The sequence below is a fragment of the Ramularia collo-cygni genome (genome assembly GCF_900074925.1).
Source record: "Ramularia collo-cygni strain URUG2 genome assembly, contig: RCC_scaffold01, whole genome shotgun sequence".
In the NCBI taxonomy this organism is placed as follows: domain Eukaryota; kingdom Fungi; phylum Ascomycota; class Dothideomycetes; order Mycosphaerellales; family Mycosphaerellaceae; genus Ramularia; species Ramularia collo-cygni.
In genome coordinates this window covers 4,163,657-4,183,201 of record NW_019716255.1, presented here as the reverse complement: position 1 = coordinate 4,183,201, position 19,545 = coordinate 4,163,657, and the positions used below count along the sequence as shown (strand labels likewise).

Below are 19,545 nucleotides of genomic sequence, written 5' to 3'. Positions count from 1 at the left end.
ATGCGTTTGACAGAACGACCGAAATGATGTTTCGGCGGTGTGTTGTAATTTGTTCGAACTCAGAGGAGGTGGTGAGTCGAATGTTGCATGGTCAAGCATTGGAGCGTTGTGCAGTCTGTGCATAAAGAAGCTTAAATTTTATATGCGCTGCTCAATGACGCGGATGAAGTGATGAGCATGATTGCTCCGGTATTCGTAGAGTACTCCTCCACTTCTTCACTTCGACGACCGGTGCGCTGCCAACAAGCTGTCTCTGTAGTGTGTATATACGCAGCCCATTGTCTCTGGAACGACTCTTACTATCCCGCAGCGCCACCACCATTCGAGCGAAGAGGTTGCCCCCAAAGTATAGCACGCGACCGTAATGTCGGTTCCGGGTAACATCAACACGGCGCCGCCGCCGTCGTCTTTTGATGGCAACGAGGATTTCTATGAAGAGTCGAGATGGGGCAAGTTCAAGAGGAAGGTCCTCCAGGAGCCTCTGATCCCACTGGGGTGCGCCTTGACTTGCTGGGCGTTGTATGAAGCGTGAGTGTTGCGAGGAATGATCACCACGAAGTACATGTCGATTGATGCGTTTCCTAGTACTCGATCAATGCGTTCAGGAGACAAATACCGAACAAACCGCATGTTCCGTCGCCGTATCTACGCTCAAGGTTTCACCATTCTCGCAATGATTGCCGGATCCGCATACTGGGAGGGCGACAGAGTGAAGAGGAAGGAGTTTGATGGGCTGGTCGAAGAGAAGAAGACCAAGGAGAAGCACGGAGCTTGGTTGAAGGAACTGGAGATTCGTGACGAGGAAGAGCAGGAGCTTAGACAGATGCGCAATCGATTGATCRAGGGCAAGACGGCGGAGACCCAGAAGTACAGCGAGGAGGAGAGGCGAGCACTTGAGGACCAGCAGAAACAGGATGCTGGACAGCCAAAGGGGGGTTTTGGAGAGGTACGAAATGTGTTGGAGGAGTGTGAGAGCCGAAGACAAGGCAAGATCTTGGCCGCCGTACAGGAGCTCTGGCAAGGGCGGAGATGAGCCAAGTGAGCGTATGGAAGTTCTATTGTATATTGTGAAGCATAGCATGCACTGGCTGCCGAAACTGTACCAAATCTCGCCTCAAGCACGAATAACCCGATCACGCTCGTTCTGCTCAAACCATCGCACTCACGTCGACAAGCTGGGAGCAGAAGGGCGAGAATACTTGGAAGTTTAGGGGATTATCTTTCAAGCAATCTTCTTGGTGCGAGTTCCGTTCAGCTTCCAGAGCTTGAACATGTTCGACATCGTCCTATCCATCACCCATCGAGGGAAGAATGTGCTGAGAGAGCGTTAGCAACATCATGGGGCGAGCAAGAAAGGTGCTGAAGGCTGATGCCAGACGACTTACGTAACGAACCACACAAGCCAAGTCTTGCCACCGGCCCAGAAGTGGTTGCTTGGTCTGTTCAAGACGTGTCGGACGACCGTAGTCGCGTACTCCTCGTTCGGGATGGAGCTGGTCTGACTGTGAACGAGCCGCTCCTCATACTCTTTCYGGATTGGGAGGTACACGGAATCATCTGGCAGTTCCCGATGCGTACGAGCAATGCTGGACTTGACACCGCCTGTCACGATAGTCACCACGCGTACATCAAAGGGCTTCAATTCCACTCGGAGTGTGTTGCTGTAGTGGTGCAGAGCCGCCTTGGAGGAGTTGTAGACGCTGCCAAATACGTAGGGGATGACGCCTGCAAGACTGCCAATTTGTACCTACATATGGAGCACGAAGGTCAGCGCGTGTTGAAGATATTGGGCCAAGGATTCGAGACAAGCTGTATGTCTTCCACGGTTTGGTCTGCTTACAATCGTTCCCTTGGCATTCATCAATAGCGGCGCGAACTTCTGGCACATACGCATGATACTGAACAGGTTCGTCTCGTACGTCAGGCGGATCTGGAAGTAGTCTTAGAAGCTGATTCTCTCCTGTAGGTATCATCACCAAACCTCATCAATCTCCACATCTAACGCCGGTACAGTGTAATTCYGACCTGCGTTGTTGACTAGGTAGTCAAGAGATCCATTTGTTCTCGAGGCTACTTCATCGTAAAGTGCATTGATGCTTTCAATATCATTCACTTCGAGAGCAAGCGTTTCGATTCCTTGCTCTGCAAGATCTGATATCGACTCTGTTTTACGTGCCGTGGCGAAGACTCGTAGTCCTATCAAAGGTCAGGTCTTGTTGAGAGGTCCGTTTGCACGCTTGAGTATTTTACCCTTGCTTTTGAACTCTTGTGCAAGGGCATGGCCAATGCCTGACGAGCAGCCCGTTATGAGAACAGATTTTGCCATTTTTGATTAATGTCGATGTCGATGAGTGATGTCGTTGCTGATGTATGTTGCCGAGGCTGGGCAATCGAAAGATCGACGCATGGTTATCGCTAGCGCTGACATCGCATCTCATATAAGGGTCGACTCGCACCTGTACAATACTCTGTATAGCATGAATGAGCGTGCCTGCCGCTACCTCATCCATTCCCCGCTATCGATATGGCTGCTCAGATCACCGTACAGGGCTTTCAAGACCCCAACAGCCTCTGCGTCGCTACGCATCTCTTCAGAAATGCAGATTCTGCACTGTGAGATGCCTATGCCGATAGTATGGCATTTGGAGAGAACAGCCGTGGATTGAGTGATACCCATCAGCAGAAGTTCAAAGACGTAGAATACAACTACCTTGCTCGAGAACAATGAAACGAAAATGAAAGCCACCTGGTAATTTGCTTGGGGAAGAGCCATGGATCCTGGCTTTACTTTGGGACCGGCAAGATCAACATCGGTGCTCAGGAATGGACGCTCATGAAGACACCAATATCCACCTGAGCAAGACTGAAGATGTACTCTCATGCAGGAATCGATCTCGGGTTGTCAATCCGCTTTCCTCCTCCTGCGGTCCTCTCAATAGCCGGTTCCCATGGTCGAGTGCCCAGTGCACCAGCTCCTAAGCAATCTAGATTGAGCTGTTCATACTGCTGCTTGATGCTGGGTCATACAGTGATTCGCTCTCGTCGCCTAAGTTACTGCGAGCTTACAAGTGGATGGTACCTGGGCCACGCGTGAGCTGGTTTCAATGAGATCACGAACCGACAGATGMACATGAACCAGGCGCCGCAAGACTATTGCTCTCGCAGCATGGAATTGAAGCCTTCTGCCTTACTCCTGGTGGCATCTGGTGTTGCCTCGGAGAAAGCAGAGCTGGGACTTTGCTGTGGGACATGCATCTTCCTCTCCAAGGATCTGCACGTAGAAGACCAATCGATGGAAAAAGGCCATCGCATACTCGCGTGGGCGAAGACGGATGGGCAGCATCATCCAGTGCGGTCGCAGTCTGTGTGAGCTGAGGCTGGACATGTCGTCGTATCTTCGCGTGAGCAGAAGGTGGACATAGTGTTTGACACCTGAGCCAGAGTCGTCGACGACTCAATCAGGCGCATCCTCGCGTAAGCAAAAAATGGACATATTGATGTAAGAGGGCGCTTGTGATGGCTTCTATGATGTGCACAAGATAGACTCAAGAGCAATGGAGCTGGAAGGTGGAGAAGTTGGGCTGGACCGGAAGTTGGCCACAATTGTCAAATAGGGCAACTGTGACTCTTGGCACCAAGGTGAGTGAATGTCACCAAGTCAAAMATTTTCCCTTGGCCGACAGCATTATTCCGGACATCAGCTGCCATGGTGATGTATTCGTCTAGCTCCTAACAGCGATCTGAGCCATTGTTTGCCACACATTATTGAAGTTAGACGGTGCATCCGGCGATTCGTTGACCTCCCAAGTGGAGTGTATGTAATAGTTGTCGGCTCGGTCTAAGGCAGGCAAAAGGTTTGCACCACAGCGTTGGCAGCCGTGTACATGCTACGTAGGACCAACTGAAAGCCGCTGCATGATCTGCCAAAGAGSAAAAAGGAAGACCCAGTATGATACTGGGGGGAAGTTTGACACTGAGGTCGATCCCGGAATCGAACCGCTATCATGGGTTAGCATGAAAGGTTCGATTGTGGTGACATTCAAGTATACTCACGGGTTCCCGGAAGGTTCTGATGATCAGAATCCGATGTGATGACCGCTACACTAATCAACCGATTACTTGATGAGCCACGGGTGGCCGTGCTTGTTGATAATTCTTTTTCCAAAGTCCGAACAATAGCCGGCGTTGAGTGACCAACTCGATGCCCAGAGGTCAGTTCCCGTGCGAGGCCTTTCCTTAGCCCCAGCTGCTACGGAATGAAACATCAATCGAGTCTAATAATCAATTGACACGCACCTCCGTGCACGGTCATCACGAGCACAGTTCGACGGTGAGTTTGGTATACCACAAAGCCCATACGATGCTGAGGTGATGCGTAAGTCGATATTCCAGCTCAGGTCGAAAATCATTCACCTGGCTTTGCGACTAACTTGCTGCCAGGTACGGCTCATCCCGATGCAGGCATGTGACTTCACGGACAAGCCGCATACATTCCATTGCCTTGAAATTCGCGAGATTGCATTTGAACGAGTGGTACATCGCGTGCATGGCCATGTCTTGGCAGGGCGAAGCTCATCATCGTTACGCCGTCATCGACAAACCTCAACATTCCCGTCAAAGCTCATCTCATTGACAAACTAAAAGCCACTCGATGAGTTGAGAAACAATCAAGTCGAGGCAATGCCTCGCACTACGCGGCAAACTACAGTCAATAAGAATGGCCACCAGACCGACTCGTCCACATCCAAGACCTCCTCAAAGCAGGAGCTTTCCTCACCTCTGTCCTCGTCGTCCGACAAGCCTTCTCCCGAAATACCATCCTTCCCAACTCCATCCGTATCCTCCCAATYCCTCCGAATGTCCTACGCAATAGCCCGCGGCGAGCAAGGCGTTTTAACATTCGAACCCTACAAATCCATCCTCCTCCCTCATTGGCGTTTCCGAACCGTCCCAATCGCGAAAGAATCCTCCCAAACATTAAAAAAAGCTTTTGACTTTTACATTCATGTTGAGGATTTCGTTGGCGCGGACATGGCCAGGAAGTTCATACAGATGGGAATGACGCGAGCGAGGCGGTATGCGAATCATAAAGGTGGGAAGAAGTACAATAAGAGTGAACGGGAATTGGAGAGGGATGGTGGGGAAAGGACGATTCTCCCCAAGAGCGAAGGACATGATGGTATGGAGGAGAAAGCGGCTGCTAGTGAGGTGTTCAAAGTGGTATGGAGGGCTTGCATTGAGGATCGGGCGTACTTGACGTTGAAGGAGGAGTGGAAGAAGGAGAAGGCCGACTGGGAGAAGAGTGGGAAGAAGGTTAAGAAGAAGGACAAGTCAAAGGTCAAGCAAGAGGTGAAAGCAGAAGAACAGGTCAAAATCAAGAAAGAGGACGATTCATGAAATGTACATGGCAGGTGGTGCGGTAATCGAGTGACATTAGGATTGCCATGCTCCCAGAACGATCTATAATGCTTCATCGGTAAAAAATATCCCACAAACGCCTTGCTCAACGCTGAAGCGCAGCATATAACTCCTCCAGCGTCATCACGCATGTCAACATCACAACGGCACTTCCTCCATCATCTCAACAGCACCCTCCCGTCCTACAGTCAGAATGACATCTCCCAGCGTCTTCGTGGCAAACCCAGCCTCACAATACGCAAAGTAGTACTCCCACTTCCTCTTGAACACCTCAATATCGTCGTCTCCCATCTTCCCCGAATGCTCGTTCAACAACGCAGRCCGGATCTTTTCTTGGAAAGTCTGCATAAAGCTTTGTCTMCACAGCCTCAGCGTCTTTGCGTAATGAGGTCCAATGTTCTCTATACTCTCGGGTATAAGTCTCGGCTGCACACCTTTCTTCGAGTTTGACGATCCTTCGCGGATGGAGTCAAGGAGCTGAGTGATCGTAGGAAGATGGCCGCCTGGGAAGATGTACCGCCGGATGAAATCGTCCGAGGCGGTATATCCGACATATCGAGATTCTGGGATCGTGATGCATTGAAACACGGCCACGCCTCCATCCGACTTGAGGAGGTTATCGATACAGCGGAAGTAAGTCGCAAGGAATTCCTTTCCTACAGCTTCCAACATCTCAATCGAGACGACCTTGTCGTACTTGTTCTTTTCTTCCTTGGGAATTGGGAGACTGCGATAGTCACAAAGTAGAACTTTGATCTTGTCTGCGAAGCCTGCTGCCTTGATGCGATCTTCTGCCAACTTCTTCTGCTCGGAAGAGAGCGTAAGGCTGGTGACTCTGCATCCCGTCTTTTCCACAGCCAGCATCGCGAAGCTGCCCCAGCCGGTCCCAATTTCAAGAACGTGGTCCGTACTCTTGATCCTGGCATTGTCGATGAAGCGGTTCAACTTTCGGTATTGGGCCTGCTCGAGGGTCTCCTCGGAAGAGAAAGGATCGTATTTCGGTAGCCAGATTGGGCAACTGTAGGTCATGTCCGGGCTGAGGAAAGCAGCAAACATGTCATTGCTGATATCGTAGTGTGCTGCAATGTTGAGACGTGCATTCGTGAGGGTATTCGTCTTCCTGACCAATGCGCTAAGCTTTCCCAACACCGTAGACGACAATGTCGTGCCATTGGAGAGATGGCTCTTGTTCGCAATGAACAGCTTGAAGAATGCTGTCAGGTCTGAACAGCTAACTTCTCCAAGCATGTACGATTCGGCGAAACCCATGTCCGCGAACAGCACCAGCCGGACCCAGAAAAGATCGTTCAGCACGCGCAATTCAGTATGAGGGGTGGAATAGACGGTCTTTTCGCTGTCGAGCACTTCTCCAGCCCGTCGTGGACTCCCACAAATTGTAATGCTTCCATCTGAGTCTGTCACTTGCAGCGATCCCACCTGGATTTTCCGAAGCAAGCCGAGGGATGCACCACGTGAAAGCGATAGGAGCGAAGGCCATGCAAACGACCCGGCGTAGCTCACCAGGCCCGCGGCGCGTTCGGCGACGTTCATTGTACTGTTTTTGGCAATCGGGATTGAGATTGGGATTGGGAGGATGGAGGGGAAATGGCGCAAGAAACAATGCTTCTTTGAGATTACGCGATCATGTTCATGAAGGGAGGGATATGTACAGGCGGTGGGGTAGAAGGAAGGGGAAAGGACGACGAAAAGTGGGAGAAATGAGCAAGCGCGAGGATTCAGAGGTGCGGAGTTTATGAGAGACAAAGGGCCTACATACCAGCCATCCCACTGTCAACGTTTTCCGGCTGCGTCGGGACCGGGACAATTAGAAATGCGGTCTCACAGCCTTCAAGGCACCACTTCCCGCTTTGGATGATTATTGTTGACTCCATAGCGTCATCGATGAGCTGCAAAGGGTATCGTGGTGGGTGCGGAGATCCTTGATTAGAGAAATTTAGCCCCTCGGATGGGCAGGCCGCCGGCGCTTCGGACTTTTTGTCGCCGCCGTTCGTGTGGAGGAGACCACCTGGCATGGAGGAGAAGGATTTCATCGGCGCAGAAGCTGGACTTTACATTGTGGCGATGGGAGACGAGGTCGCTCTGATAAATTACTTGTGGACACCAAGTCGAGCTTGGGCTGCAGCTTACCGGCATTGATTTCTTGGGTGAGAGATCGATAAGACTAGTACCTAGTGGGGGCATTGGAATAATGCCGATCCGGATCCCAGCAGACTGGAAGATTGGATCGTCACCTGAGATCAAATGTACCTGAATTAAAGGGACAGCAGCGCGTTCCTGGAAACTGCATCGGAGTATAACCCGAAGGACTTGTTTTGCTGACGCCAGCGGCAGAGAGTGCTTGTCGGGTTTTGTTCCGATACGTGAAGGTGCTGTATGCTACCTTATGTTACCTACCCTTGGAGAACGATCTTCAAAGTATCTTGTGCCTTGTAGAAGTAATGATCTTGGCTATGCTCTGAAAGGTATCGTGTGGAGTACAACGAACGTGTACCGAACCGAGAGAACGGATCGGATATCCCACCTCCACGGAAGGTCCGACATGGACGAAGATCGATGCGACTCGATGCTGTAGAGCAGTAGTACATGTACCGTCGAGCACGACGTCCTATGGTGAAGCTCCAACACATGTCCTTCGGAACACAATCGATCTTGTAGTCTTCTCACTTGCGCTTTGTCCGCYTCTTCTTCTTCTTTTTCTTGCTCCCTGCACCGCCCTGACCAGCTCCAACCCTCTCCGACACAGGCAGTTCATCGGCATACTCATCATCCTCTTCACCTTCAATCAAGTCCAAGTCGCCGTCATCTTCCTCCACCACGTCGTCCTCGCTATCCTCCACACTAGGCGACATCTCTGCCATCGCTCTCCCTTTCTGCGCTCTCTCCTGTCCAAAGCGCTTCCTGGCATCCTCTTCAAATCCCACCTTCTCCTTCCGAAACAGTGCCATGGTAGCGCGCGCATCCTCAATACTAGAGTGCTCTCCCGTCTGAATGTCCATTCCCAGTTCGCTCTTGGCCAACTTCCTCAACGCGGGCGGCTTTCCCCGACTTTCAACACGGAACTTCGCATACCGGCTCGTATCTCGTTGCGCACTCTTCGGGTGAGTGAGCAGCAGCGCATTCAAATCGTTCCTCAACGCGTGTCCGACCAGAATCCTACCCTGCAACAATCTAGCAACGTCCGCCTGTACCTCTGCAAATGATCGCGCATATGGAGCACGCATATGATGTGGTTTTATACCAGAGACGTGTGTCCTGTAGTCTTCCACTCGCGCTTTGGGTGGTGGCTGGACGTATGAGTCGTACACTTGTTCGCCGTGAAAGTTGACCACCGATGCGCGGGCGAGAAGATTGTCGCTATGAGGCGGAGGACCTGTACCAACCATTTCACAATCAAGTGCGAGGTATTTGCCCAGCTTATGAGTCGGATGTAGTCCGCTGTTGGGCGTATCTGTGTAGGAGCGATTGGAGATGGAGGAGGATCCATAGGCAGCTGTGATGTCGGCAGCGGGGATGTCGTGGACCTGCATCAGTTTGGCTTCTTTTTCCCGTGTTGTGCTGCTGCCCGCGCTGGCGGGTGTCGATATGTAACCTCCCATCTTGCGCTTCTTTGGTTTGTCGTCTTTGTCGTCTTTGGCGACTTTGCTCTTCTTCTCCTCCAACTCTCTCTTGCGTTTCAGTCCATTCTTGGCTACCTCTTGCCTCTTTCCAGCCTTCAGTCGCTCTTGCAAGATCTTCCAGTTGCTCGACAAATGCTGGAGATCCGGCCCGGCCATGTCGTGTTGTGCATGTTGAACTTGAACGTCCGATAGAGTTGGTCTCGGCGATCTGGAACTTTTTCATGGGAGCGGCCGCACGCTAGTAGCCCGGTTAGAGTTAGGGTTAGTGTTTATGTAGGCATGCCTGGTACATGCTCTTCTGTCCGGACAATACATCGCAGTCGCATGAAGATCGTCGGTCTCCAATGATCTGTTTCGATTCCGGGATAGACCTGTGTTACCGACAGACCAAACTACCACCTACACACAGACGAGCAACTCAAAAACCATGGGCGCTGGGAATTTGTCATGACGCGGAGCAAAGAAAGACCTGTTGGAAAACATTCCCTCAACTTTTGATCAAGAGCCGCTCTATCCTCAAACCCTTCCCCGACTGCTCATCTGCTAGAAGAACCTCACAATGGCTCACTCTCAGACGCGCTCGCTAAGTCGCACCCATAGATCTGGCTTCATCAAAACCTGATACAGCTTGATCCCGTCATTGTCAGGCCGCAAACTCCACAGGCGATTCGACTCCGCAGCCTTCCCATCCATATCAAGCTCCATATCAAACTTGAACAGAACATGAGCAATGATCAACCTTGCCTCCAAGTATGACAGGTCCTCCCCGATACATCTCTTAGGCCCATAGCCAAAAGGTCTGGAAGCACCTAACCTGTCGCCCGCGAACTCATCACTGCGGTAGGCTTCCCGATCCTGAAGCCAGCGTTCAGGTCTGAAAGCGTCCGGATCCGCAAAATTGTCTGGAGAGCGAGAAGCAGCCCATGGAGCCACACTAACAGTAGTTCCAGCTGGCACGAATTGGCCATCGATCACAGCACCACCGGCAGGAACAATTCGCTGCATAGCAACAGCGCCGGGCGTAAAGAGACGTAAGGCTTCGTTGATTGTTGCTCCCAAATATGGGAGACTCATGACCGAGTCGACCTTGATGTCCTGTGCAGAAGAGAAGGTCGAGCGGATCTCGGAGGTCAGGATCTTGTAGGCCTCTGGATGGGTACAGATCAGGTATGCCCATGCTGTAAGTGTTATAGAAGTCGTCTCGGAGCCTGCTGAGATGTAGAGCATCATGTTCAATTTGATCTCGTCTTGATTGAGGGCCTTCTTGGGATCTTCTTCGCGAAGGAGATGATATATCATGTCTTGCTTTGAGGAGTCCGGTTTCGCGAGGCCTATTCGAGAGAAAAATCAGTGGCAGCTTTGAACGGATGGTCTTGGAACGAGTGCTACTTACGCTGTGTTGTCTTCTCTATCGACTTCTGGACATGCAACATCCTCCATTTCGTAGCTTCAGCAGGCATGCAGAGTCGCAGCAACACGTTGCGGAGCCAGGAATCGACTCCTGCCACGCGTCGTATGGCTTGATCGTAGGACGCGAAGATCACTACTTGACGCATTGCACTGGCCCACTCCGTGGTTTTATTCTGCTCAAGGCATCCAAAAGGTTCACTGAATGAGAGATCACCAATGGCATCGAATGTCGTAAAGGAGACTGCAGATCGATAAGCCTGGGAGCAAAATCCCTCGAAAGTTCCTTACAATAGTCTGCCATGTTCGCAAGATTGTTCTTCTCATGGATTTGATTCAGCAACTTGAGCAGGGCGTTGATGTGGTGCTGGATGATCTCTTCCTGCTTGTACAGGGCATTCTTGGACAGTCCGGGAGCCTAGAGAACCGCGACTCAGAGCACATACTCGATGAACGAAGGATCACACTTACCAAGGCTCTACGTTGACGAGTGTGTTCTTTGCCTCTCGCAAGTCCAACTCCCACACAACCGTTCATGGGCGACACGATGCCGATGAAAATCGGACTCTTCTCCATGACACTTCCATTCTACGGAGTCATCATCAGTTTTCATCATGTTTCGTCGATATCCTTGTTCTTACTCGGAGGCCGTAGATATCCTGCCACGCTTGATCGGTGGTGAATATCAATTCATTCGGAGCAACTCTCACCACAGGTCCTGAAACACAAAAGATTTAGAAGGTACAGACTTATCGAAAGGATTGCGATTACCATATTTCCGATGTAGACGGTAGTAGTATCGATGCTGTTCCCCTTTTGCGAGCCTCAAAGAACTTGGAAGCTCCGTGATGGCATTCAGCCAAGGTCCAGGGAATGATTTCAACGGATGAAATATAATCCGATACATAGTCTGGCCAAGCACAACGACGACAATGCTCAGCACCGTCACGAGCACCACAGTCGATGAAGCGAACGCCATCGTATGGAGAAGTGTGGTTCAGAGCAGAGACCACTTGGAATTTTGGAGAGAGATGCATTATTTTGTGTGGCTGCTCAAACTCTGAATCGCTCATCGTCGATTTCCGAGAGAACCTTCGATTAATGCCGACATGGTGGCAGGGGTATACGTGTTGGGAGGTCTATCGATTGTCTAGGTAGGGCTCGTCGGACAGCTGTTAGATGACTGGCTGTGATCGCAAGTGTCCGCTCACTCGTATTAACATCGGATCACCGTAAAACCAACAAAGGGATGGATGCTACAAGACTAGTCTCAGATTCTCGGCAGGGATCTTTCGCAAGTCGGTGAGCTGTTAGCACCAAGTTTCACTATATTAGCGTAGTATGGGTCTTTAGTCTAGCCGCGTATGGAAGATCGTCAACCAAAAGATAACTTCACACTGGGCATCGATGTATGCTAACCTACATGTCTTTGCCTGCGAAGGAAGTTTCACTGAGTTCGTACGTAACCTTCTTGACAGTTTAGTACATGCCAATGCCGATCCATCTCACCCACTGCCAAGAGAAGCTGTCACATGAAGATCTAGATTGCGTAAATTGATTATTGCGATGGCGATACCTTGAGTCCGATGCAGAGACATTTGCTCGGCATCATAGTTCCATTCCAACGCACACTAGGCAGCTGGTAGCACAGGATCGAGCTTCACCTCGGGAAAAGCATGAGCAACCCTCGCTTGCAATCCCAAAGCCCATGTCCTCCACTCCTGCGAGGCAGCTTCGTTGGATAGGGAGCCTCCAAACCCGTTCTCCTCCGCAGGAGAGCTGGCCGGCTCTGCAGGACTGTCCACCCGCGCAGCATCTCTCAGTATGTCCGCAAAACCTCGAAATAGTAGCTTGTCTTCCATCTCCATGATGCGCTCAAACCGTTGCTGTCCTTCATAAAATTTCACCTCGTCTCGATCCAGTCGGTGCCACAGCTTCTGGTTGTTTTTCGCCGCTAGGATAACACTCTCGTCTTCAGCCTTGCCGATCATCAAGCCTTCCTCGCAGAATCTGTATCTACGCATCATCATGTGAATAGGTCCACCAAATGCGCGGACAAAGTTGGTCACGATTTGCATGCCTGGCTTGAGGGCATAAGCCACGTCAAAAGCCCATAGCAGCTCGCGAGCGGTTCGATATGCATCAACACGCAAGTCCGGCGGGACATATGCGAATGTGTTGTTGGTCTCGCCTTCTGCTCGGTGCTTGTAGAATGCAATAGCATCGTACATGGTATCCCCAATCTCGGCCAGTACATCGAATTCCTCGTCGGTGAACCACACATCGTCCATGTCGTTACATGCCAATGCTGCAGCAATTGTGAATCTGCAAAGTGCATCACAGTCTCGTAGTCGGAACCAGTTTCGGGGACTAGATGCCACAGCCCGTCGATATCTCCAGAAAAGCTCGTCGTGACGGCGTTCGCTAGTCTTGTCGCTGGTAACGGTCAAAAAGGTCTTGTACTCCCGAGACATGTCTGCCGCCCCAGGAGTACCCTTGAAGAGGTCATCAAGGACTTGATCCAGATCGTAGCCCAGAACAGGACCCTCAGCGGTCATATCGAAAAGAGCGCCACGGAACTCGGCGACTGTTCCGATGATGATAATTCTATATGGTTATGGATGCGTCAGCTTGATCTCGTCTACTTCATCACTGCAGTCCTACCTCATGAAGGCCACATATCTGTTCCAATTGGTGTACTGAGGGATTACACTTCGTGCATACTCCCAGGCACAGGCAAAAACCTCAGCCTTTACTGCGGGTGGCAGGTCTATTCCTTGCAAGTCATCTGCAATGTCGTCGGGGAAATACCACTTGTAAGAAGGCATTGTTGTAGATTGAGGTAAGAAACTCTCGCAATGGTCCGTGTCAGGAGAGTGGGATGGAAGATCTTATAGGAGAAGGAGCCGACTGCCGATACTGATACAACTCGCGGCTTGGACTGAGCTATATCAAACATCTAGACCTTCTTCCCCTTTAACCAATGGTCGCGTATCGAGTCTCGATCTCCGCACCCTAGAGTCTAGAGACACCAGCGTGGCCACGATGAATGACGTATCGGGCGTTTCAGTCTAATTCAGTATCTCGCCGTGGAATGCCTTGTACAAGGKAGAATGTGCCGTAGTTCTGCTCGGATGGACAATGATGTATCCAAGACCGATGGGTAGAGATTCCGGACCGAGTCGAAACCGAAAGCGTACAGCGTCTTGACGTAGCGGAGAACCTTCCTCTCCGTCCGAGCTGCTGTGTCCTATAGTGAGATTGGCTGCAACATGTCTCTTCCAGAGACTCTTGGGCAGCACAAGGTCATCCGATGCGTCCAGGCGCTGTATCTCTGGATCCCTCGTGCCTGGAATCAGGGGAGAGTACCACCCCCTGGCCTGTTCTCACTTTGACAAATCGAGCTCGCATCACAGGCGACTTGAACGATACCTCGCAACCCACGTTCTAGTCTCTATCCTGGAAGATTCGAAGCCTCTCCAAGAACCTTGCATCTGTGGCCCGAGATCAATTGGCCGAACTTGCTGATAGCCTTTGTTTGAGAGGAGAAGTGATTGGTATCACGGCCGATGCAAGGTCAAAAAACTCACTAGCCTTTCGTCCGCGCCATCCTCGGAGACATCGTCGGCAGTGCAGCAAGATCTATTTGCATGGGTGATGGTCACAACAACGAGCTCAGAGTTCCAAGACACTGCAGTCTCTCGACTCAGTTCGAGTTGCCTAAGCCATCGCCAGGAAATACTCGGGAGTCAGCGCGGAGACGTGAGGTCGGGTCGATCGTAATTTGTGTTCACTACTGCGGACAATCTGAGTGGAACCTCTAGAGGCTAGCAGGGCCTGCTAGAATTACCTAATGGGGAAGGACCCTAGTTCCGTTAGGCAGCAAAAACTGATCGTCGAAGTTATGGCCTTATCCTAGCTCCGGTAGTTGGAGTCCCTATAGAGTCGATCTTACTAGTACTTGTTAAGTAGCCTAATGCTCTATGCTAGTCTTACTCCGTATATCCTATATATACGGAGGTCGGAATTAGAACTCCTTACTAGGTAGGTAGTATAATCTTAGCGTACGGCTATACCCGTCTAACCTTATTTTAGAGGTCTCGGATAAATAAATATAGCATGTTTATAGCCTAATTAAGCGGTTGTTAATAATATAGCATAGCTACTACTGTTCGTAAGTAAATCTAAACCTTATACTATCCGTAACGGCTTATTACCGTACTAATCGCGTAGTCTAGCGTTAAAACGAGTAGTATAGTCGTAGAACTAACTAGGTAATAGGTTACAATAAAGACTCTTAGAATAGGTCGGATCTACGTACTAACTACTACTCGGTAGCTGCTCGAGCTACTACTTACGCTCTACGAGAGGTTAGTAAGACCTACGCTTAAGTTAAGGCCGTAACTAGCTTAAAAGAACGATATTATCGCTCTATATATAATAAGGCTCGAAGGCGTAGATTCGATAGTAATAACTTCCGAGATAAGTACTTTATAGATAAGCTACGGTCCGGTAGGCTAGCTATATATACTAAGGACGCTCTAAGTAAGGTAATAGCTATAATAAGTAAGAATAGAAGGATAAGGTCGCTTACTACTACTATAATTAGTCGTTAACTTAGAATAACGAGTAATCGTAAGCTCTTACTAATATCCGTTTAGAGACTGCTTTATAGCGCTAGTTACTATAAAGTTAAGCGTAATACGAAGCCTAGACTTATACCGTAGATGCGTAAGAAGCGACTAGCATAGTGTCTTTAATACTAGTACTAGACGCTTAACGATTAGAAGAAGGTAGTATAGATAGACGAGACCTCCGTAATTTACGGTCTACGGCGTAGTAGCAACCGCGTATAGCGAATAGCGTTTAAAAATAACTCTAGTACGTGTTATAGTAATCGCTTTAAGGGCTTCTTAGAGTTTATGTTCTAGGGTTGTTTCTCGTACGATTATAAGGGACCTTACTACGTGTAGGTAAAAGAGATTAAATAGGAAGTAGCTATAGCTAAGAAGGATATTATAGAGCGTAATCGAGTATTAGAGGTTGCTGCTCGTATGTAGTTTAAGAAGGATTAAAATAAGGAGGATCTAAGACATAAATTAGCGAGTATATCTATTAATCTAGGCCTAATAAGAGCAGGTAAACCGTAGAAGCAACGTAAGCGTATAAGGCTAAAGTTCGTCTTTATAGAAGCTCGTAGTAAACTCGTCCGTAAGGCGACTATAGGTAGTATAGATTAGTATCGCTACGAGAAGGAGGTATTAGTACTAAAGTTGCTTCCGTTTATAAAGGAACACGGCCTTACTATCTAAGAGGATAGCGCTAGGGCTTATATTGCTTACTAGCTTAACGAGCTCTTTAATATTTACGACGTTACGCGGTTAGTATAGCCTAGTAACTCGCCGGATCTTAACATAATTAAGCCTACGTAGTATTAGATAAAACGTGCTTTATAAACCTATCCGGACTTCGAATCTAGGCCTAAATTACCTGCTATATAGAAGCAGAAGTAGGCCGAGCTACCGTAGTCTACTATCTAGCGCTAGATCCGGAGGATAATGCGATATATTAAGGAAGTAATCCGACTTAAAGGTAGTAACGAATACCGAGAGGGATCTAAAGATAGGTTATATAATAAGCGACGTCGTTAAGCGTTTAACGAGCGATAAGGCTAGCAAGATAAGGCCGTTATTACTGCTACTACACCTACACCTTCTTATAAAGCCCTTAGGTTAGCTCGAATAGTAGCTTTATAAGCTAGAATAGGTAATAAAGATGCTATTAAGGCCGCGGATAAGGCTACGAAGGAAGCACGGTATATACGTACGAACGAATTAGCTAAGAAGTGTCGTAATAAGATAAAGCTTATTCGTACTTAGGTTACTACCGGCGTAGCCTTACCTACTTAGATTAAGGCTATTTAGAAGGAAGATAATTAGCGTATATTACGATTAAGTAGGAAGAAGACGGTTACGTTTATAGAGCGTTTAATGTAGTTACTGCCCTCTAAGAGGACGTTATTATAGTAAGGAAGAAATAAGATTAAGTAAGGTTAGAACAACCTCTTTTAAGGCCGTTGTTTAACTGTTATTATAAAGCCTAGGTAAATTTTACTACATATGCTAGCGTTTTAGCTACGGTGCGTAAAGAAACATCTATATAGGCTTAAATTAAAGAGCGCATTCAGCTCTATAATTCCACTCTTATGTTCGTATACATATATGTTGTAGTTGTGGAATAATATAAGGAAGAAGAAACTATATGCGGGTGTTAGCAATGCGAACTTAACTACGGCCGAACTCCGGCCGAGTAGCTTCAAATCCCTGACCGGCAAGGAGTTCTGATTCCGACCTCCGTAAGATTTTGCGCCCAATCACCAGCTGACATCATCTCCTTTCTACAACCTTAGAGTTGCCAAGGCTATCCCTACATCGGCAGAGTGTGCGGGAGAGCCCAATCGTGTACCAGCGAAACAAGCTTAGGATGACCTGGTTGGTTTGCGAGCCTTGTCTCTTCACTGTAGCTGCATTGCACTACGGAATCACTTCGCTCAACAAATGCGTGCTACTGATGGCCGTCGGCMACGCCCACGGAGGCACCACAAGCTAGTGGCGCCATACCTAGTAATCCTACCCCATGTAGCTGTGACATGGTACGTGTGGAGCATGTCTTTGTTGAGATCGGTGATTTAATGTGCACTTTGCTTCGCGATCCACGGCATTTCCAAGCCAAAGTAAGGGTCACTCACGTAGACCGCAAAGTTGATGTRGACGCTGGCCTCCACTAGTGGCAAGTCGATGAATACGTACTTTGATCTTCGCTCTTAGCGCCGGAATACTATCATCGCCTCAAGGACCAGGTAGCTTCAGTTCCTAGCAGCAAGGAGTCTGTTTAGTGCTACAAAGTTGACTTATTCTCGCTCATGGGACGTTGGCATATTACCTTCACGAAAAAGAGTTGTGAAAGATGGAGCAACTGTCAGTATCTGCATATGCAGTCTCTCTTGTTCTAATCTCTCTTGCTTTATGGGCTTTTACTGCCTTCGCCCAACACATACACCGGAGTTTCTTTGGACCTCTTGCAGGAATCCCAGGGCCAAAGTGGCGACACTTTACGGTCATCCCACACTTGTACAGTATGTGGAGAGGACGAGAGACAGTGGATGTTCTTGAACTCCACAGGAAGTATGGCAAGATCGTCAGGTAATCAAGACTTCTCAGCCAAACAAGCGGATTTATTTAGTTGACGTTTGGATAGACTTGCACCAGATCTTGTCGCGATGCTCGGCGAAGGCGACTTATGGAAGGAGATTTACGCTTCAAAGTCAAGAGGTGTCTGCACTTTTAGTAAAGACATCCTTTTCTATGACGTCCCGTGAGTTGCTCTCATTCGTCCCGAGAATCGCTGAATGCTAAAACTAGGATTCTTTTCACAGGGTCAATGGCATTCCTGGTCCAGTCTCTGCCCAAGATGAGGCTGCCGGCCGCATGAGGAAGACAATGGCACCAGCATTCAGTGACTCGGGCTTGAGACAGCACGAGTCAAGATTCAAAGGCTGGTGTCAGGCGCTGACAGATCGACTCTCGATGCACGCAAAGGACAGGATCCCAACCGACATGGTCAAAATGTTCAACTGCAAGTCGTAACTCTTCACTTTTCGAAGAGATGTAGTATGCTKACGAGACCTGATTAGGCACCACTTTCGACGTCATGAGTGATATGCTGCTCTCTGAGCCACTGCATATGTTGGAAAAGGGAGAGTATGCTCCACTCGTCAGTCTGATTTTTTGGCTTCTCAAATACGTCACACGGCTCAAGACACTTCGGTAAGTCTTCTCCTTCAGCTGCATGTGGACGAGACGAATTCATCTGGACATGTCTTCCGAATCCAGACTCAACCCACGGCACTGCTAATCGTTCTTCGACCCCATCAGGTACTTCAGCAGAACCTATGGACCAAAGATCCGTGGTCTTATCATGCGCATTCCCACCATCAACCGGATTGCGAAAGGTCACCACCATTTCGTTACAAACCGTGTCGATGAACGGCTGGCGAAGAACCCAGAAGCACCTGATATCTGGTCTCTGGTCACTGCCGATAGCACCACAGCGTCACTTATCAGCACTGAAGAACGGTACTCAATTGCCAACGAGTTGATGATCGCAGGAACCGAGACTTCGGCCACAGCTCTCAGTAAGTCGACTCAGGAGGGGCAGGATTTGAATCGGAATGTCCGTAACTATTGCTAATCATCCGATCAAGGTGGTATCCTTTACTACTTGCTCCTCAACCCCAAGTGGCTCAAAACACTGTCCGAACATCTTCGCTCCCAATACGCCGACATCGATAGCTTGAACATGTTCGCTCTCCAGGGCGATAAACTCCTGAATGCGATCATCAAAGAGTCGATCAGAATGTAAGTAAATCTGAAGTGATGAAGGGAAAGTGTATCTGACTCTTCTATAGGTACCCACCCGTCCCCGTTGGCTTCCCTCGATCCGTACCGGCGGAGGGAGCTGACTTCAAGGGATTCCACTTTCCCAAAGGCACACGGCTGGCAATCTACCAGCACGCAACCTACCGAAGCGAAGAGCTCTGGACGGAGCCCAATGTTTATCATCCAGAACGCTGGATGGGCGAAGATGAGAAGTTCAAGAACGATCGATTTGATGCCTACGAGCCCTTCAGCGTTGGTCTACGGGCATGCTCAGCTCAGGTACGTACCAGTCATCCTTTGAACCGATCATGTTCTAACATGTGATGCAAACAGAACTTCGCTTGGCACGAGATCCGTCTGGTCCTCGCCAGTGTTCTCCTCAACTTTGACTTTGAACTGCGTCCTGAGTCGATCAACTGGTCGGAGCAGAAGACATACATTGTCTGGGAGAAACTTCCTTTGAATGTGAATGTTAAGAAGAGGGTTGCGTAAATCACTTGCTATACAAGGAGGAGAATGGTCAGGCTGCTTCTCTTCCATGGCCTTCATTATGATCGCAATTTGAATGCAACTTTCCTCGTATCCATGTAGTGAGCAGCTGTCATTGATCATACCTCCAAAACCGCCAGCGGGTATCTTCCTTC

At 49.2% G+C, this 19,545-nt stretch overlaps 8 protein-coding genes and 1 non-coding gene; 3 read left to right on the top strand and 6 right to left on the bottom strand.

Annotated features, from left to right (window-relative positions):
- Nucleotides 1–364: 364 nt before the first annotated feature.
- Nucleotides 365–1,033, top strand: RCC_01372 (related to Respiratory supercomplex factor 1, mitochondrial; the record flags this gene model as incomplete). XM_023766642.1 has 2 exons in its annotated part: nucleotides 365–528; nucleotides 586–1,033. 2 exons carry the CDS (start codon nucleotides 365–367, stop codon nucleotides 1,031–1,033), a joined length of 612 nt encoding a protein of 203 aa, XP_023622410.1.
- A 189-nt stretch (nucleotides 1,034–1,222) lies between these two features.
- Nucleotides 1,223–2,326, bottom strand: RCC_01371 (related to short chain dehydrogenase/reductase (Ayr1); the record flags this gene model as incomplete). XM_023766641.1 has 5 exons in its annotated part: nucleotides 1,223–1,316; nucleotides 1,386–1,747; nucleotides 1,841–1,930; nucleotides 1,982–2,196; nucleotides 2,251–2,326. The coding sequence occupies 5 exons, from the start codon at nucleotides 2,324–2,326 to the stop codon at nucleotides 1,223–1,225; spliced, it is 837 nt and encodes a 278-aa protein (XP_023622409.1).
- Nucleotides 2,327–3,976: 1,650 nt separating this feature from the next.
- Nucleotides 3,977–4,113, bottom strand: tRNA. One transcript has 2 exons: nucleotides 4,077–4,113; nucleotides 3,977–4,011 (listed from the first exon to the last, which is right to left on the bottom strand). It is a non-coding gene (tRNA).
- A 567-nt stretch (nucleotides 4,114–4,680) lies between these two features.
- Nucleotides 4,681–5,397, top strand: RCC_01370 (uncharacterized protein; the record flags this gene model as incomplete). The annotated part of the gene is made up of 1 exon (XM_023766640.1): nucleotides 4,681–5,397. The coding sequence occupies one exon, from the start codon at nucleotides 4,681–4,683 to the stop codon at nucleotides 5,395–5,397; it is 717 nt and encodes a 238-aa protein (XP_023622408.1).
- A 159-nt stretch (nucleotides 5,398–5,556) lies between these two features.
- Nucleotides 5,557–6,969, bottom strand: RCC_01369 (related to cyclopropane synthase; the record flags this gene model as incomplete). Its single annotated transcript, XM_023766639.1, has 1 exon — nucleotides 5,557–6,969. One exon carries the CDS (start codon nucleotides 6,967–6,969, stop codon nucleotides 5,557–5,559), a length of 1,413 nt encoding a protein of 470 aa, XP_023622407.1.
- Nucleotides 6,970–8,099: 1,130 nt separating this feature from the next.
- Nucleotides 8,100–9,212, bottom strand: RCC_01368 (related to 3`-5` exonuclease; the record flags this gene model as incomplete). Its single annotated transcript, XM_023766638.1, has 1 exon — nucleotides 8,100–9,212. The coding sequence occupies one exon, from the start codon at nucleotides 9,210–9,212 to the stop codon at nucleotides 8,100–8,102; it is 1,113 nt and encodes a 370-aa protein (XP_023622406.1).
- A 414-nt stretch (nucleotides 9,213–9,626) lies between these two features.
- Nucleotides 9,627–11,442, bottom strand: RCC_01367 (related to isotrichodermin C-15 hydroxylase (cytochrome P-450 monooxygenase CYP65A1); the record flags this gene model as incomplete). XM_023766637.1 has 6 exons in its annotated part: nucleotides 9,627–10,387; nucleotides 10,450–10,707; nucleotides 10,755–10,881; nucleotides 10,935–11,051; nucleotides 11,105–11,181; nucleotides 11,235–11,442. 6 exons carry the CDS (start codon nucleotides 11,440–11,442, stop codon nucleotides 9,627–9,629), a joined length of 1,548 nt encoding a protein of 515 aa, XP_023622405.1.
- A 652-nt stretch (nucleotides 11,443–12,094) lies between these two features.
- RCC_01366 (uncharacterized protein) lies at nucleotides 12,095–13,291 on the bottom strand (the record flags this gene model as incomplete). XM_023766636.1 has 2 exons in its annotated part: nucleotides 12,095–13,070; nucleotides 13,128–13,291. 2 exons carry the CDS (start codon nucleotides 13,289–13,291, stop codon nucleotides 12,095–12,097), a joined length of 1,140 nt encoding a protein of 379 aa, XP_023622404.1.
- Nucleotides 13,292–17,600: 4,309 nt separating this feature from the next.
- RCC_01365 (related to isotrichodermin C-15 hydroxylase (cytochrome P-450 monooxygenase CYP65A1)) lies at nucleotides 17,601–19,393 on the top strand (the record flags this gene model as incomplete). XM_023766635.1 has 8 exons in its annotated part: nucleotides 17,601–17,665; nucleotides 17,721–17,837; nucleotides 17,899–18,098; nucleotides 18,157–18,289; nucleotides 18,398–18,657; nucleotides 18,727–18,880; nucleotides 18,931–19,180; nucleotides 19,235–19,393. The coding sequence occupies 8 exons, from the start codon at nucleotides 17,601–17,603 to the stop codon at nucleotides 19,391–19,393; spliced, it is 1,338 nt and encodes a 445-aa protein (XP_023622403.1).
- Between the last annotated feature and the right edge of the window lie 152 nt (nucleotides 19,394–19,545).